The sequence below is a fragment of the Leuciscus leuciscus genome (genome assembly GCF_965113295.1).
Source record: "Leuciscus leuciscus genome assembly, chromosome: 19".
Classification (NCBI taxonomy): Eukaryota; Metazoa; Chordata; class Actinopteri; order Cypriniformes; family Leuciscidae; genus Leuciscus; species Leuciscus leuciscus.
Window position 1 is genome coordinate 12,049,413 of NC_138743.1, and position 19,698 is coordinate 12,069,110.

A 19,698-nucleotide genomic window follows, 5' to 3' on the forward strand; every position below is an offset into this window, starting at 1 on the left:
CATTAAGAGAACATCAGTGAAAATGACAAATAACAATGGGAAATTATTTTATATATATATATATATATATATATATATATATATATATATATATATATATATATATATATATATACATATAAAAGAATAGTGAGGTAATATAGGGATCTTTTTTTCCAGTATATGGACAGTAGCCATCTATTTTTGCTCTATTTTATCTATTTTTGGTTATGCCTGTGTTCTGCTGTGCTCAGAGGCTTTAATACTTCAGCTCCACAAAGAAATAAAAACATAAAGCTTTTAACATAGAAGAAAGGTTCTCAATGTTTCAAGTAGTCAGTATTCGTACTGAAGAATCGCAGCAGGCTGATATTTCATGACATTTTTTGCAGAGCATTGAAGCTCTGAGATGAAGGCTGTACAATATGCAGACAATCATGAAAAAAATTGAAAAATACCTGCTTGATATGCCATTATATTACAGAGAGCTTTATTCAGAGTTAGGCCTGTCTTTGTCTTTGAATCATTAGTGAATAAAGGATAGCACCAAATTAAAGTATAGCATAAAATATTATGTAGTGTAAGTCATAATAAAATGATAAATAATGTCAGGATTTGTCAAAGTACTTCTGAATAATGGAAAGTAAAAATACTGTTGCTATGGTTACCGACACAACATCTGTTAGAAGAAGTGTCTATTTATTGCATTGCACATCTTTTGTAGTGAAACGTGTGAAAGCGCAGTTTAAATGTGTAAATATAAATGCTTATGCTATAAACAATGCAATATTTGGCTAACTTTAACTTAAGTATTAGAGTCAACGATACAGAAGTTGCACGAAGATCACATGCACGAAGATTGAACGAAGTTTTTTTCTTCCCTGTTGTGACGTATATCCGAGTGGTTCCTTGGACAAGGAAATTTGTTGGGTGGGACTTGATTTTGTCCATTCGAAATTGATTAGATTTGGATCTTTGTGTTTTGTTTTTGATGTGATCTCAGGTTGTCCCGCCCTTGCGTCAGTAAACACGTCATCAGAGAAGAGTTGTTGCAAGAGGGATGGGAACTTATTTTGATTAAAGATTACAGGGAACATAATACAAACAATGATATGCACGGATAAATCACTTATAATAAATACTGCAATATTCCATAAAATAAAAATGGCCACTTTTGGTTTCATGGTGATAGCCTAAGTTTCGTTCGTGATAAATAGCCTAAGTCACTTCATCAGCAAACTCCATAAGGACTTTAAATGAGTAGCCACGTATATTTAGGTCAACATTATTTTTATCGTCTCTGCACCGAAAAACTGCATTGTGTATGGACTGCCTGCCGCCCTTTCTTTAAGATGGGAATGCCTCATTCATTAGTAATCGAGTGACTATTTCAAGAGGTGAGTCCACGATCAGCAAGGGCTTTGAATCGCGCGTGTTCTTAAAATTAGCCCCCACCCTCCCAGCCAGTATTTCCCCGTCGTGCCTCCTTCCATGCACACAGCAGCACATGGTTACAATCAAGCCCATAAATCAGGCGCCTCCGATCGAATAGTCCGAATTAAGCACACATGCACATCAGACAGGGGCTGCTGCCTGCTGTTGCAGCAGAAGAAGCGAGGGAAACAGTCACACATCAGGGGGAGGGATGGGACCAAAAAGCCTCTATAGTGATCAATATCTGACTGTCTTGTTGCAAATCGCTGCAGTGCTTCACAGGTGTAGTGAGTATTCTCATACGGATTGACTGAACTGGAGCCACATGTCACATGTGCTTCATAGGAAGAACCGGGGCATCATCTGCTGCAAGCTGGATCTGGAGGAGGATGCTGCGGCAAGTGATACACAGAGGGCTGAAAGCTTCTTTCTACTGGCTGGGTTTGTTCGTGAGTAGGCATCCGGTGTTCTTCCTCACCGTCCCCGCAGTCCTGACCATTATTTTCGGATCCACGGTTCTGAGCCGGTTTAAGCCCGAAACGGACCTGGAGATCTTGGTCGCCCCGACGCACAGCCTCGCGAAGATCGAGAGGAGTCTCGCCAACAGCCTCTTCCCCATCGACCAGTCCAAGCACAAGCTGTACTCGGACCTGCACACCCCCGGCAGATATGGCAGACTCATTCTACTGGCCCAATCCGGGGGAAATATCCTGGAACTGGCCGAGCAGGTGCTCCAGGTGCACAAGAAGGTCCTGGATATGCGTGTCAATTATAAAGGCTTCAATTACACTTTCGCGCATCTCTGTGTCCTGAGCCACCGGGACAAGAGATGCCTCCTGGATGATATCATCACCATATTCGAAGACATTCGCTTAGCTGTTCTGTCTAACAGCACTTTTTCCAAGGTCCCCGTGAGCTATCCAAATACAACGTTAAAGGTAAGAGACATATATTGTCTGGAGTACAGCGGCTGTGTGCTTCAAAACCTCGCGAGCCGCCTAACGAGACAGCGGTTTTTTTCGAGGGCTTTGAGACGCAGCCTTTGTGTGCGATGGATCGACATTGCAACAATGAAACTGCAAAAAGGGAGCTCGGCATATTGCGACTGTGCCTCATAAAACATTACGAAACGATCAGAATTATGAATAGATCCGGTTCTGCTGTATTCTAGTGTGTGCAACATCTGAATCAGCTGCATAGTTCTCCAGCACTGCACTCTGAGGCTGGTGATGCAATGTACACTAAAAAACACTTGCAGAATCTAGAATTTTATCTTATTTTTTTCACAACAGATATGTTAGAGGACGTACCTTCCTTGAGCACTATATCTAATAAATAAAATGATGGCAACAGATAAGCAGTACTATTAATTAAACAACTGTTTAGAATCGAGTAGGCTATCAATCAGATGAGCTGCATTAAAACTTGAAACATATAACTAAAATATTGAGTTAATTGGAATTACAAGAGCTACTAACAATTATTAATTTAAATGACTGTTAAGTTCCCCTAAGAAGGTTTCTTAAGTTGTATTCACTCAAAAAAAAGTTTTTAAAAGCAAATTTCCCCTTTATTTGTATGGTTTCTAAATTCTATGAATGTTTAGAGAATCAGTTATGGCACAAAAATGCCTTAAAATGCCTTAACACACTACACTCATATCAATCAACTAACTGATCATTTTAGAGGAACAAATACATCATGCTAAAGACAACAAGTTTCTGAATATGACAATAAACCAACAACAGTTTTTTTGGGGGAAACAGTCAAACCATATTATTATTTCAGGCCCCAGTGCATGCTGGGAAGACCAGCTCTGGAAATGTGAGCTTAAGGTGCGTTTATATGAGAAATGCTTGTAAACTGCTTATATTCATCAATAATCTAAATAATCTAGGAATTATTCAAACAGAATAAACATTAGTATGTAGTAGTATATTTATATGTCCAATTTTGATCATAAATATGTGAACATAATTCTGTCAAATAGTTTATATTTTTCATTTTAATGATCAACAGTAGCACAGAATCATATCTTGCAGTGTATTGCTCATTGTTAAATTTCAAATGACCTTAACTGAGACTGAATATTTGAGACCTATAAAACAGTCTTCATCAAAATGCTGCACTACCCACAGACGTAAGACTAAATAAAACACAACAGTGCAGCAAGCCATTGTTTCCCCAAGCTTACATCAGTAGGAGTAGGAGTAGGAGCACGATCCGTGTGAATGAGGCGCTCACTGTGGCCTCTACAAGAGCTCATTCAAATTGTGCCAGTCTTTTTCAGAACATCTTGAGACTGTATTTCTGCATCCAAGGCTGCATCACTCACTCAGCATAGGGTGATGCACTGTCCAGCTCATTATTGGATGCTGAAATGTTGGGACCACTGAGCAAAATACAATAACTTTCAATATTCTCTGGATTTTATTCATTCTGCATTCTTTTGGTGCAAACTGATGCCGTTCAATGGTGGAGATTGTTGTAACACCTTAATCCAGCTTCATGCTGTGGTTTGAAATCAGCTTGTGTTTTCTTCTGGCCTGTTTTGCTTGTCTGACATTTAGCTAAAAGACACTTAGTTCACACTGCTTCCTCGAGAAAAAAAAAAAAAAAAATTATGGAAGACAATTTTAATACTTTGTTGAAGTGTGTAAAATCCATTCAAATACCAGAACAAATCCACACCAACAAAGCTGCTTATTAACTGGTTTGCTGATTCTGCAAGTCAAACATGTTTATAATGTGGAATTAATATTAAGTTGCAGCCAGGAGTTGGAGTAGGAAAAGTCTGCACTCTGTGCAGTTTTACAAATTTATAGTTTAAAAATGAATTTTGGTTTATTAACCAGAGATGTTTGATTTTATAGGATGTATTTCATTTTTATATATTATATTTAAGATACTGTATATGGATTAAAGTTGCAATTTTAAAATGTTTTACAATCTGTACATGGCTGCTATTGCTATATCTTCCAGCAGCCTGTACTACAGATCTCAATCCTCAGATGTTTTAAGCGTACCAATTATTGAACATTTTTGGACGGCAGTTGATTTACACTGATTGCAAAGTACACTTGTTAGATTGTATTAAAATGGGATTTCACTCATAACAGTTTCCTTTATTGAATGAAATAAATTAGTAATCACTTTGTTTTGGCCCTAGGATGGTCGGGTGTCCTTCATTGGCCATCAGCTGGGCGGCGTGGCTGTGTCCGCAAATAGCCGGGACCAACAGGTCAAGTTTGCTCGCGCCATCCAAATCACCTACTACCTCCGTAACCTTGGCCCAGTGGTGCAGGACATCATTGCTGAAAAGTGGGAGAGTGAATTCTGTAAGCTGGTGCACCAGCTGGCTACAGACAGCGAGGAGCTGCAAATTCAGTCGCTTACGTCCTTCAGCTTATGGCGGGACTTCCACAAGACAGGAGTACTGGCCAAGAGCGAGGTACTGGTCAGCTTGGTGCTGGTGCTCCTGGCAGCCACCATCTCCAGCTCTATGCGGGACTGCTTGCGCGGGAAACCCTTCCTGGGCCTGTTGGGTGTCCTCACCATATGCATCGCCAACGTGACGGCAGCTGGGATTTTTTTCATCTCTGATGGGAAATTTAACTCTACGCTGCTTGGGATCCCCTTTTTTGCCATGGGTAAGTGCGGCTTTGTTCACGGATACTGTGGTGATTGCATGTAGGATTATTATAATTGCTGTGTGATTCCTCAGGAGGAGGTGGGGGGGGGGGGGGGTGTAATTGTTTTCCACAGCAGTCATCAGGGTCAGTGCTTTTGCAACAGTGGGCTTCATCGTTACAGAAGGAGAATTTGTGATATAAGGAATAGAAATGGAGGATAATTAGAGGCCAACATTTTTGTGATACAATGGAAAATCTTTCAATGTTTGCCTGAAAATCCAAACAGATGGTAAAGAATGTCAAGTTAAAATGAATGAAAATTGATGTAGCATTAACATTACTCTGCAAATCTCATTGATGGTATAGTTAATGTACCACTTATGATATACCATTGAATGTCTGAGTAAATTGTTGGCACTTTTACATAGAACAATCATAGTGTGGTGAAACACACTGATGTAGAGCAGTGGTTCTAACAGAAAGATTCAGAGATCAGGTGAACGTTTACATAGTATGTATAATACCGTGGTATATATAAAGTATTGACAAGTGGTAGTGAGCTACAATAATTCATGTCTAGTTGTATAGAAAAGTTATTTGGCAGAGGCCCCATCCTTGGTCCAAGTCCTGGGGGATGCAGATTTGGCTGATCCTGTCTGAAGATGAAGAGAGGGGCGAAGCCTACCCCTGATGGATGGACAGGGACCAACCTGGTGGTGGTAGGAAACCTGGTGGTGGTACGTTCGCATCAATCGCAAACGTAAAACAGAGAGTTCAGTACTTATATACTCCAAATGTCAAGCTGTGATAATTTGTCCATACCTAATATTTATGAATGAATGCAGTGGTATTAGAGTCTTCCTGGTAGAACTTACACTAAAGCTATCATTTCTCACCTAGTGGTTCATCAACAGAAAACGAAAACAATAAAAAAGCAAAGCTATGTAAGTAACATTATGCAACTAACTATGTAATTGTGTTTGGTTAGGATAGCAAAATGAAACAGAGAGAACCATTTCCACATATCGTTTGTTGGTGACGTCACATATTGTGCATCCAATCAAATTTTGAGGGGTTTACATATTCATGTAACTGGGTAAAACCACATTGCCAAATCAGGCTGATGACAAAAACCCCCATTCGCGAAAACCATGAACAAAGCTTTGCAAGGTAAAACCACCATACTGCAATATACGTAGGTCTGTGGATGACTGGCGCCAGTGTTCTAATGTGTGTTTCTAAAGAAAGTGTTAATATTCAGTTTAACAGTACGATTGCGAGTGTGATGTTGCTTTTATACGTTAAACTGTTCAGTGAACAAGTAGTTATTTTTGAATAACTTACATTTTAAAAACAGTATTTCTCGTATTTTTGCTTTGCCAATGGAAATAGTTCCAACGAAATCAACCATCTCTGAGGAACACACAGTAGTGGTGTTTAGTTCCTAAATGAATCAGTGTTATAAACGATGAGCGAATGATTCAATGACTCTTTCATCCCTAAAATGGATTGGTGTTTTTCAACTTATCTGTTTATTGAATGATTCATTGACTCATTCAGTCGTCTTTTTCTTGAACGAACCAGTGTTTCGAATGAATCGGCTCAGTGAATGATTCACTGACTCACATAAAGTCAGGTAACTGTGTAACCTACCGAGAGTCACAGAAAAATAAGTGGATAAGCAGAGAGATGAAGAGTAATATAGAAAAATAAATTGATTTCAATATTAGATTTTTATGATATTTTGTTTATTTTTGTATAATTTTCTTGGTGACTTGATGACCAATGTAAAATCTCGTCTCCTCCATAGTACACATGCTTGACTTAAACTTATTCCAATATTATTCATGTAAATCCAAAACGTGATATTAGATAACAAACACCTGTCATTGCACCAATTATTGCAGTGTGAATCTAAAGGAACATTTTAATCTGCAGAATTAGATCATTTTCTTTCTATTGTTCATGCATTTGGGGAGAATAATAAGGAACAGTCATTAATTTCCAACAGTGCTATGTTCTTTCTGCTGTGTTATTTTTGTGGACCCCTGGGAACACAATCTAGCAAGCTAAAACAAACTTGGAAATTTAACGAACTCCAAACTCAACACATCTCGCAGGTGTTAAAAACACCCTTAGATTTTACACCTGTCTAGGTTGCATTAGATGCCCTTAGGTGACGACTGTCACAACCCGCAACTGAGTGGAACTAATTAGCTTCGGATTTAAAGTACGTCGATTTGTTTTCTCCCATGGAGGTAGAATCATGATTCTCTCAAAACAAGGATATACAGGGTGCAAAAGCACAATTACAACCTGCAGAGAATAACCGCTTACAGTTTCTTCTTATTCTCTGTGATGGGTTTGGTTATTGTTGCAACGCAATAGAATAATCAACCAACAATTACATGTGGCTTCCTAATTAAAGAAGACGGATACATTGTCAGTAGAGAGACTGACTGTACTGTAGAATTTTATGATCATGAATGTCCTTGTGGAGCTTGTGGATCAAAGGTAATAATGCTCAGTGCTGTTCTGTATACTGACCTCTTAAGCTTCAGCCAGCCATTTACGGTGTCCCTAATGATCTGGACCCCTCAGATGCTCAGTCTTATTGTAAAGCTAGCCCAGCGTGGAAGATTAATTGCTCCCTGACCACTGGATTTTGAGCTCTTTGCAGGAGGACCTGTGATTTACTATGCTTTGCATTTGAGCTTCACAGGAAGGACAATCTGGAGAAATAGATTTTGTCCCGCCGGTGAAGATGAATGTTGACACTCTACACGGCACATCACAATGTGCTGTGGGGTCCCCGGGGTGGCTCTGTTTGGTTGGCGAAGTGACAATGGATTCAAGTTTGTGGATGATACTCAAATGAAACTGTGGCCTGTTCCTCACACACATTTAAAGTATGGCTTCAGATGTCTTGGAATATAGTGCTTAAGTCATTTGGAATAATTTTATGGTGTCCTTTGGTACTTTTTAGACAGACATGGTCACAATGAGCTAAATAAAAAATTCTGGTAACACTTTACTTTATGTATACTGCATTATAAAGGTATTCATAATGTACAATATAATGCATTATATATCTTTTCATAAATAATTGTAACCAAAACTAAAAGGCATTATATATTTTTTGCAGATTCCTTGTTACATAAATTGGTGTTTTAACGCATTATACTTTCTAAAGGTGTAACAATGAATAGATCATTTTTATAATGTATTAAAACTGCAATAACAATTAATCTTGAGACCATACAAAGGTGCATTACAATGCACAATTAATGCATTAAAAATACTTTTATAATGTATTATATATAATTAAAGTGTTACCAAAATGTATCTTTAACGGGACAAAAAGGTTGGAACCACATTAAGGGTGAGTAAACAATGACAGAATCTTCATTTTAGGGTGAACTGTCCCTTTTAAAGGACTTGGCAGAAGATGGATGCTCTGCAGAAAACAATGTGTGACACTGTTGTCTGAGACAATGAATGGAGTGTGCGCTATACCTTCACTTTAAGTTTAGAGGTTATTTTTATTCAGACGCATACAGCAAGGGCCTATTTATAGACTTGCTTCCTGCCACACATCTTAGCGGCGGATGCTTTGTTCTGCTGGGACAAATGACAGGATAGGAAATCAATGTCAAAGTACGCACTTACCTCCTGATCTCAGTGTACGTACAGTAAAGCGGCTTGCTGTTGTCACTGTTTACGTACTGCATGATGAGCCTTGATCATGAAAATCATAGAAATTATAAGGCTAGTTCTTATACTAGCACAGTTATTTTAGATATTTCAAAATACAATTAAATATATTTAAATGAAAGGGATAGGATTTTTCACACACACAACAAATGAACATTTCTGTCATTATTTACTCGCACTGTTGTCTTTTCATATGCCACAAAAGGATCATTTTTAAAGAATCTTCAGACAGCCAAAAAAGGGTTATATAGTATAATTAGTATATTATAGTATCATTTAGTATAATTATTAAACCGTTTTATATCAGAAAAAAAAATCCACAAATCGTCTAAGTAGTTTTAATACTTCAATCTGTGGTCCCCTTCACCCTCTCCAAAAATAGTCTGATCTTCTGCTCTGCTGAACGTTCTGAAACTGAACAGATGCGAGAAGTTCATGTGGTGAGCGAGTCATGTTGACAGCAAAGAAATGAAAATTCATGGAAGAAAAAGAAAGATAAAGCCAGAAACAGGCATAGGTTACTCAAAAATTTAAATTCTGTCATCATTTACTCACCATCAAGTCGTACCAAACCTGTATGAATTTCTTTCTTCTGCTGAACACAAAAGAAGATACAGTATTTTAAAGAATGTCGGTAACCAAACAGTTGATGGGCCCCACTGACTTCCATGGTATTTTTTTCTTCTTCAAACAGACCATTGGTGCAAATGCTGATTAATTTCTCATGTCTTCACATCATTGAAATTAAGTGGACAAAGACTTGTTTATAGTTGCTATTCTGTCCTTAAATGCGATTTTAGCAGCTCATTTACCAACATTTTTACCAATTGAGTAAAATACAACATGCTAAATCTTTCAAATTTAACAAAGAAAACATTGCTGCACCTTTAGATTGATTTCTTACATCCAAATGAGCACATATTTGTATGTAATTTAACTCAAATAGAGTTATGATAGAGAATTGATAAGCATAAGAAATTAGATCAGTTATAAAAGAAAAAAGATGAAAGATAATAACACCGACAAACACAAATAAAAGAACAAATCAAAGCAGATTTAGTCAAAATTAGAACAAAGATGACTAGATGTTAGAGAACTCTGACATTTTGTCATCCACACGCTACTTTGAAAACAAACAGCTGTTTGAAAAAAAACATCTGAGTTATGCTACTAATTGTAGCATATAAGCATGCAATGTAGTTAAATGTGGGTTTAAAGGTGCATATACTGTATCTGTCATGAGCCATATTGTAAATATGTGTGTGTGTGTGTGTGTGTGTGTGTGTGTGTGTGTGTGTGTGTGTGTGTGTGTGTGTGTGTGTGTGTGTGTGTGTGTGTGTGCACTCGCAGTGGTGTAGTCACTCCCCAGCATGTCAGTTCTATTGATCGAGCTCATTTAGGGCCACAGACTGTGGAACAGCATGTGCCCTGGGATCTGGATCATCTCCTTGCAATTCTCTCCACACAAGCATGATTGTGCCTGGTCATTCACTGTGCCTGGGAAGCCAATCCCGTCTCAATCACCATTCCAGAAAAAAACATGTAGAACCACCAACATTTACAGCAGACCTTTGCTGTCTCCCTCTGGAAAATGATGGGGTGTTAGTAGATTGAAAACTGACCATGTTGAATGCCATTGATTTGCCTTAGTGCTAGAAGGCAAGAGCAAGTCGTGGGGAAGAGATTAGGGCTCTTACCAATGAACTACTTATCACAAATGTCTTCAAGCATCACATATTACATGCCATTAAGCCTGTGGCTGGATAATTTGCCATTGTCAGGAGGAAGAATCAGGGTGAGAAAGGTTTGTTGGACATCATAAGCCAAGAGAAAATATTTATTTGCATATTTGTTCAGGCATGATGTGCCACTACTGAATCAGTGCATGAAATAGAAATAGTAACAGACGTCCTGCTATTCTTCTGCCTTCCTCCGTTTGTCATTAATATTCCAGTCCTTTTATCTTTCAGTTGTATGATTTATGTTTCACAGGGGTTTTTTTCTGATTGAAAAAAATGATGCAAGATTGGAATTATTTCCATTTAGTGGCTTGGTTCAAGTGAAATAATTTGCATTAAAAATGCAAGAGTGCTTTGGATTAAAGCTGTTTGAACCTGACAATATTTTTACTGTCATTTTTACGCTGCTATACCACTAAAAGGAAAAGTGCTGTTTTATGTGGGAGTGCAGTTGAAATAGATCTTCCGGTGAAGGCCTTGAACACACTGACGTATGCTGGCACTGGCAGTGGCATGTTTTACAATGACATGAAATACTGCCAGATTGTAAGGTAGATACTCCCATGAGTTTTTGTAACTGAAGCCACGGCATATAGAAACTAAGTGGCGTTAAAGGGAGAACATGAGATATTCAACCATTTCCATGATTGCTGCTTTCCATTTAGGATTGATATATTGTTTAAAATGGTACTACTGTTGTTTCTACTGTATGCTGTAGTTCCCTGTCTTTTTTTTATATCAATGTAGCATCATTATTTTGTGCAAAACTGATAATATTTCTGTACATTTTGAAATAGTGTGGCCCACATAGCATAATAAATCCAGGGCGTTTTGTTCAGGTCATTTGACAGCAGAAAAGTAGGCCAAAAGAAAGATCTGAAAGTTTTAACTATTCATTCACAATGGATATAAAGCTCAAACTTTGTATTGGTCTACTTTTATTGGACATCCTTTTTCATATGTGAATACTTTGTACTTTCTCTTGGATATTTTTAGATTTGTTCTTTATGTTCAGCTTAAGAGATCTTAGGGCAGTTTCTTCAGTCTTATTTATAGGACTATTGATCATTTCTGTTATAATTTTTTAAGGAAAGATAAAGATAACTCATTGTCACCTAACAGAATGCATTTACAGTACTGTTATGTTGTTGTTTGACAGTAAACATTTCAAATAAATGCTGATCCTTTGAACTTTCTATTCATCAAAGAATTTTCTAAACTTTAAAATATATCAAAACAGAAAAGAGTTCTTTTAAATTGTAACTATCTCACAGTATTACTGTATATTTTTAATCAAATAGATGCAGCATTGGTGAGCATAAGAGACTTAACAACCCCAGACTTTTGAATTGTAGAGTATTTTACTACAATTCTGTTAAAATTCCATCTTGAAAATCTTAGGTTATACATTGAAACTTATCCACTGCCAAACACAGCTAAATGATGGTTCGGAGAGTCAACAGCAAGACTGATGAGGTCCACTCCAATGAAATTACGTGCGAGTAACTCGAGCCCTCTGCTGATTTACATGCAGTGCGTTTGCACAAGCCTTTTCATTAGCAGCTGCAGATGCAGCAGATGTGTGGGGTGCCACAAAAAGCAGCAGCCATTCAATACAACGACAGGAGTGTCACACCATTCTCTCCATCTTCTGACTGCAATCGTTTGACTGGCTCTGCAAAGCGCCCAGCTCTCTACTTTGGCACTGTTGTGTTGAGTTTTGTGCAAATTGCACACCTAATCCTTAGCAGCGGGATTAACGGTGTGCTGTGATGTGTGCCGTGTTAAGATAAGGACATGTTCACTGTCAAACGAGATGCTAATTTTGGGCACTTTTGTAATCCAGCGTTCTCAGCATGTTTTATTTTAATTTTTTGAATGAGCAGCACTGCCTTCGTACTGATAATGTCATGAGACAAAATGAAGCGTGAACAGTAAAATAAAAAATTTCTGTAGCCTATGTTTTTGGGGGGGGGGGGGGGGGGGGGGGGGGGGGGGTTTGGTCTTTGTTTCCACTACAAAACTTACCTTAAAGCATTTGAGAAGCTTTTCCTTTACATTTTTGAGAAATAAAATTGTGTAAGATAATAAGGCTTGTTTTCCTTGTTTTATGCATAAACTGAAAAATGGAGTTTGTTATATTTTTACTAACAGAAATACCGGAAAATGATTTTGTGATATGATAGATAAAAAGCACAATAAATCAAGATATTTTTGTTGTGACATTTGCTGCAAAGAATTACTAAGATAGTACCATGGTATCAGATGCTTCTTTAATTTAACACATTATGGTACGGTACTAAATGACATCCAAATTACTGTAACATGATATTTGGTACTACAATATACTTTATATGACACCATGGTAATACCATGTTGCATGTAAAAAAAAAAATTGGGTAATACCATTATACCATTTGGAAATAAATAAATGTACAAAAAGTACTGCACTACTTCTAGAAAAGCTGTTCAGAGGATATATAGTCTATTGTACGTGTCTTGTCACTGCAGCACAGAAATACTGACACAGTATGGAAATCTGTGTAATATTTTTCCCATCTTCTGTCACAACTGGACATGCTTTATTGGAGGTGTACGAAGGGTCCATCCGTAGGGTGTTTTCCTGCAAGTGATGGATGTGTTTGCCGCTGCTCTGGTGCTGAAGTTTTAAAGCAGTAATTTTGTTTAATGACTCACTGCATTGCAGCGAGAGAGGTGATGCAGCTCTTTATATTAAAGCCATGGCTTCAGAGTAGCTTTCCTCCAGCCGGTGCCGACTAGAACTGTCCACAGGAGGCCTGTGACAAACTGCCCTCTTTAGCTATGTGGAATGTTGTACCTGTCCACCAACACCCAGAGACATGAGGAACAGCCCTTTATTTCCTACCGTACCCCTTGTGAGACGTGCAGGGAACATTTCGGTTCAGTTCCCCAGGTGTTCTCTCAAAGTAGCATGGGAAAAACTCTGGGGGAAGGAATTCGCTACGAATGAATTGCACCCACTGTTTATTTGCGCACGCTGTCTGTATTGTTTCAGTGCCCGATTCACTAAAGGAATTATGCAAATCCTGTAATACACAAACCCAACACAATTTTCCGCAGTGCAATTCCTCCTTTTTCAGGCCGGTTCTGAATTTTAGGTTTGTAGGATGCTTTTTCCACAATCCTGTCTACAACACTGGGATCTGAATCTATTTTTGTAATACACTGTAAAAAAAATATATATATATGTTAGAGTATATTTTACAAGAAAATACTCTTTCAGTCTTTCTCCTTTAATTTAATGTGTTACTTGCCATTTGTTTTTAATTATTTGTGAAATTTACTAGAATTTCCAATTTCTAAGTAAATCCTACATAATTGTTTTCCCTGTGTACTGGGAGTGTACTCAACTAGCATTGTTGGGAAGTAACTAACAAAAGTAATGTCTACTAACTTAACTACTTTTTTTCAGATGCATAATAGTATATCATCTATAATAGTGTTTCTTTTTTCTAGTGCTGGAAAGACTACTAGTGAGCAGTTCGTTCAGGCAGTTCATAAATTCATAAATTAAATACATATTTGAGCCCTCTTATAAGGGTCTAAAGACTTAGTTACGTAAATTAGGGTATTTTGTTGTATTTACTATAAATTTACCTGTTCAAATTTAGATTAGTTGCAATCATGACAACACTCTGAATTGTTTTATCATGTTATTGAATATGGCAATGTTAATGTATTTGTCTTGGCGGACTAGATCTGCTATGCTGCTGCTGTTGATTATTGCGGCTGCTGCAGAGCAAGTATAGACTTGCTGCTAATAGATTCACAGACATGCTTCTGTGAGCAGGTAAGATATGCTGCTGCAGCATAAATGGAAATACATACAGTAAATAAATCCCATAGCAGATCTAGGCAGGTGGAGCTGGGGAGGTGGAGGGTTTCAGAGAAACTCTGCATGTTACAGGACTAGACTACAGCAAACAATGAACCAGACTATTTAAAGCCTATTTTGAGCAAGTAATCAAATTGGCTGCACAATCAGCTTGTGCCATGCAGTAATGATTTGATTGCTTGCAGATTGCTTGTAAAGTAATCACCCTGCTCCCTCTAGAGTTTCATGACTAAACTAGATATTTATTTGTATATAAATCATGGAAACACTGTACAATAAGGTTACATTTGTTAAAGGGGAACTTGGCAACTATTTCAATCCTATTTTGGAAATCATTTGGATGGTTAAAGAACCTGTTCTGGTGAGAATGGTGGCTTTCCCGCACCCCCCAGCGTTCCCCGGCAGAAAACCAACATTGCAACATGGGGACTAACGTCCCGGTAAGTTGGAAATAGGAAGTCTCGTGAGAAGCGAGAACGAGCGAGAAACACAAATTGCTTTACGGCAATTCAACATAAACACACACGCCATATGATACTGTGTATGATGTATTACCTACCTCGGTAGACATACTGTAGCTCCACACGATAAAGTTGGCCGGCTCCCATAATAACAAATGCACATGAGCAGCGGTAGAAAGGGGGATGAGGGTGCCGCAAGTTCGATTTTTTTACTACAGTGTTGTGAAATATACGGCCCACAGCTGTAGGGGGAGCTCGTTGAGAAAGCACGCGACAGCAAAAGGGAAAATCAGCGAAGAAATGGCTAGAGTTGCCATGTTCCCCTTTAACCAGGGGGGCAGGGTTTTATATTATTTTGAAGTTTCCCCGGGCGCCGCCATTGGCTAGCGGACCATCACCTGCTGTTAGCATCCCATTGACTCCCATTCATTTTGGCGTCACTTTGACAGCGAATAACTTTACATCTGAGGCGTTTAAAGACTCCTTTTGTCCATTATTTATTTCTAAAGAAACACGAAAATGTATAAAAGGCTCCATTACCTTGTATCTTACGTTATGGCCCCGTAGAAGCAGTTTTTGTAAAAATAGGCTAGGATTGCATCATAACCACGCGACTCTCTGTCGCACAGTAGAGAGATTACCGTATGGACAGGAGGAGAAGCTCGCGGGCAATCGGGGGGACGTGGAGGCAAAATGACAAAGTAATTAATCAGAATACTTAGCAAAAGTTACTCCTGCTCCTAGCTCATGGACAGCTCCTACTCACACTCTCCGTCTCTGCAAGTTTCGGAAGGGAATGATTCAGATTTCTCTTGGCACAGCTACTAGAAGACAGACGGGTTGCTCACGTCACATCGAAGTCGTCAAGCTCAGTGTGAGTCTGCGCAGTACGCTCGGCCATCAGGAAGTTAGTGCTTCAATTTGACTTCAATTGTCTCCGTTGAATCCAATGGGGTCGCTGTGTCCAGTTTATATACAGTCTATGCCTTTAACATGCATTACATGTGTACATTTCCATATTTACTAATACATTTTTTAGATCAAACGCTGTATCTGTTAACATTAGTTAATGCACTATGAACTAATATGAACAAAGGAAACAATTGTATTTTTTATTAACTCATTAACAAAAGTCAATAAATGCTATAATAATATATTAGCCTACTCATAGTTAGTTCATGTTAACTAATGCATTAACTATTGTTAACATTGAGACCTTATTGTAAAATGTTTCCTAAATTATCATTTTTAACAATAAGTTATATAATAAGTAACTAGTTTTTCAAACAGTATCTTGGCTGTAGTTTAACTAAATAGGCCTAATGCTTAAATTGTAGCTTGGCAATCTACACTTTCAAAGCTTCTCCAAAATTGTCATCTACAATTTATATACAGTATATGCCAAGTTATATTGCTCTTCTCCATCACTTGATGAATAAGTGAGTTTTGTGAATAAAACGTAATAACATAATTTGCATAGAAAGGTGTGTTTGTGATGAAAAGAATGACAGTTACTTAAAGGGATACTTCAGGATTTAGCATTAAGCTTTGTATTACTAGAAAACCTGTAGTATTTTCGAATTACCGTGCTTTCTACCCTCATATCCCCCTGAGATGAGAGATTTATGTATTTTTTGTCTGGAAAAAATCCTCCAATGACGCAAAAATCGTCATTTTGCGTCATCTGAGGATTTTTTGGCCAGAGGCTAAAGACTACAGCCAGTAGGAGGGGCTGTCCCGCATTTGTGTTCAACCCGCCCATAGGAGGTGGGATCTCACTCACAGAATGTACACAGTGTCAGCCATCTTTCTTTGGAAGCTAAGGTAGCAGGCTCTTGTTCTGTGGAGAAAGCTGAGTAGTAGGGGTTACCATCCTCTTTTTCCCGGACATGTCCGGCCGTCGAGATCGTCCAAAATGTCCGGGATTCGGCTTTTGCTTTCTGCAGTCGCCATTCATTGTTTACATGCACACCTTTTGTTTCAATCTAACTGAATTCATTCCGATTGGTGAAACTGAATGTAGTGTTTACAAGTGACCGGCTGATGTGCGTTTTAACATTGCTAAGAAAATTACCGCTCCTCCGTGAGAGATAGGAGACCGGTACGTCTCAGTAATCACGCCACCGGCCTCGCGCCGTTCTCCCGCGCCCCTCAGCCTCGTCCTGCTCGCCACAGTAAACATGATGAATGGCGACTGTAGAACGCAAAAGCCGAATCCCGGACATTTTGGGCTATCTCGAAATCCCGGGCAAACTCGTCACGGAGTCTCACTAGTAGCCTAGCCTTGTTGTTTTCAACTGCGCTCTCTAACCGGTAGGCGTGGCTTGGGAGTGGCCTCCTAGGGCAGCGAGGCAAGTGCATTCTGGGAGTTGTTGTCTTTCATCCACATAAGCCAAAAATACATTTTCTGTCTTTTCTCAGTCTAGAAAGCTCCAAATTCAAAAATAATTTCACATTTCTTCTACATAAATGACCTATTTTAAATACACATTCATCTTTCCAGAGGTGAAGTATCCCTTTAATTTTAGCATTTTCCATCTAGTGAAGATGGATTGCAGATGGATAGTGAAAAAGTATTTCCACTTAAATACTGTGTATAAAAATATTGCACCCATTTAGTAAGTTCACTCCTAGATGTCCTCACTGTTGTATGTGAATAATATACAGTATGATAATGTTGAAGTATGAGGGTGAGGTAAATGTTTGTATGTCAGGGACAGCAATGGGTCACTCCCCCCTCTATGTTCAGGAGCATTAATGGTCCCCGTAGCCCTATTAGGCAAGTGCTGGTCAACTAAAGTCATCAGATGTTGTGGAAATGGTTTTATTTGAAATACCTCAATATTGTCTGTCTTACTGTGCATGTGATTTATAACCGGCAGGAGCAGGCCTCCCTCTTGTCATCTCATGGCTTTGTATTTTCTGTTTTGAATGCACTCTATTTGCTGCTGCACTCTTAACGTTTGCCGCTGCTGCTGCGGCAAAACGTGTGAATCTTGTTTCAAGATGTTGGTTTGGTACGCACTCCTCTAGTGGCCCCGATTTAATCTACACCCTTGAATGGATGGACCCCTTTTGACAGAGCTTGTTTGAATCACTGACATACAGTAGATGCTATTTTAGGAGTAAGCTTTTGCATACCATCACAAAGATGGAGAAAGAATGAAATCCTCCTTCAAAGGTGAAAAAAAATAAAGCAACAGAATACATTTATAATGGTGAACATTTTTCTCAAATGTGTTCAAGCAGATCCCTAGCTTAGAGATTCTGAGCCTCCGCAGGGGGATCTTGGCAAGATTAAGGGTACGTTTACATGACAATGATGTACTAAACGGAAGCTTTTTTCCTTTGCATTTTTTGTGTACAGACGTTTGATCGTTGTCAAAGCGATCCCCGTTCACAAGGATCTGTGAAAACAGTTAAAAACGCTGTATTATGCATCCCAGGCCAGTAGTTGGCGATGTCACTTTGTAAAGAAAAACTATGCGCCTATAGACTGAACAATTAATACGCATGCGCATGACATCACTGTTTTCACAAATTTGCATTTTTGTAGTTTACATGGAGACGATAACTGTATCGTTTTCAAAAACTTGCACTGAATTCGGTTTTCAAAAGTTTGTATTTTCAGGCCCCAAAATGCCGTTGTTGTGTAAATAAACGGCCAAAACGCATTCTAAGTTTTTAGTTGAAAATGGTATTGTGTAAACGGCCCCTAAACCTATAAAACAGAAAAAAGGAAATATTAAAGTTACCAAAAGATAAGAAGAATTAAAAACACCATCTTTTTTCTTTGTAATTAACGTTCAACTCTTTGGATCAGGCTATTTGAATAATAGAAACGTTAATGCTAAATGTTTCCTGGTTTGGTGTACATGAAGGTAAGCTTCTCTGATGGGGTTGTTAGGTTGCGTAAAACTGCAAAAAAAGACTCAAAAACACTGATCTTAGCAGATGTGCAGTTGTTTAGTCATGTTTTATCTCTTTGTCCTGTTTCATCAGAGACTTTTAGAACTGAGCACATTTTCTTACTGCCCTTGACCAGCAGCCTGGTGGCACTCCATTTATATTGTGGTGATTCATTGCACGGCACGCACTGAAGAAATCGCCATGTCATTCTGATAAGGAGGAGTTTTGTATTCCATTTAGAATTACCATTCTAGTACTTCTCATTTGGAAGGTGATGACATCCAGACTCAGAACAGTAGAATGCTAATGCCAAGTAAAACTATCATCTTTGTGTTTTTGTTGTTATTAATAATGAAGAATGTTATGATAAGTGCTTGCAGCTCATCAGTAAAGCTCAAGTACCACTTCACTGGCACCAAACCAGAATGTATTTTAACTCATATCAACATTTATGAAATATTCCATGAGTGAAACTCATAAAAAAAAAAAAAATAATAATAATTATGAGAAAGAACTTCTGTGACAGGCCAGTGGCAACATATTTGTTTCATATGCAAGATTAATAAAAAAAAATTATGTGGAAAGTCATGCTTATTTTATTTTTTTGCAGAAAACATTGTGGAGTTCAGTGTTTACATTTCCTGTGCATTCTGATGCCATTTGAGAAGTATAATCTGTCATTTGTAACGGCATTTAATTGATACTGAATAAAAAGTACATCAATTAGAAAATTAGATTCCATTTCCATTAGCAAAGATGAAGTGAAACTTTCTTTATTACGAATTGGCACTCTTACATTTCTTTGCAGATTTTGAAAATGATAAATGGCACTCACTTCATGAATTTAATTAATCTTCTTAATTGGAGAATGCAAGAAAATTGCTCAAGCAGTGATGGTGTTTTTATGAGATGGCAGGGTCCGCAGCTAATCACTAACTAAACTCCTCATACAA

General features: G+C 38.3%; 1 protein-coding gene across 1 annotated transcript in view; it reads left to right on the forward strand.

Moving 5' to 3' along the window:
* Positions 1-849: 849 nt before the first annotated feature.
* The window catches only part of ptchd4 (patched domain containing 4), a 30,206-nt gene continuing 11,357 nt past the window's right edge, over positions 850-19,698 (forward strand). The window contains exons 1-2 of the mRNA XM_082148202.1: positions 850-2,351; positions 4,583-5,063. Of these exons, the coding sequence (XP_082004328.1) occupies positions 1,746-2,351; positions 4,583-5,063 (1,087 nt within the window). The 5' untranslated portion in view covers positions 850-1,745. The remainder of the gene's footprint in view (positions 2,352-4,582; positions 5,064-19,698) is intronic.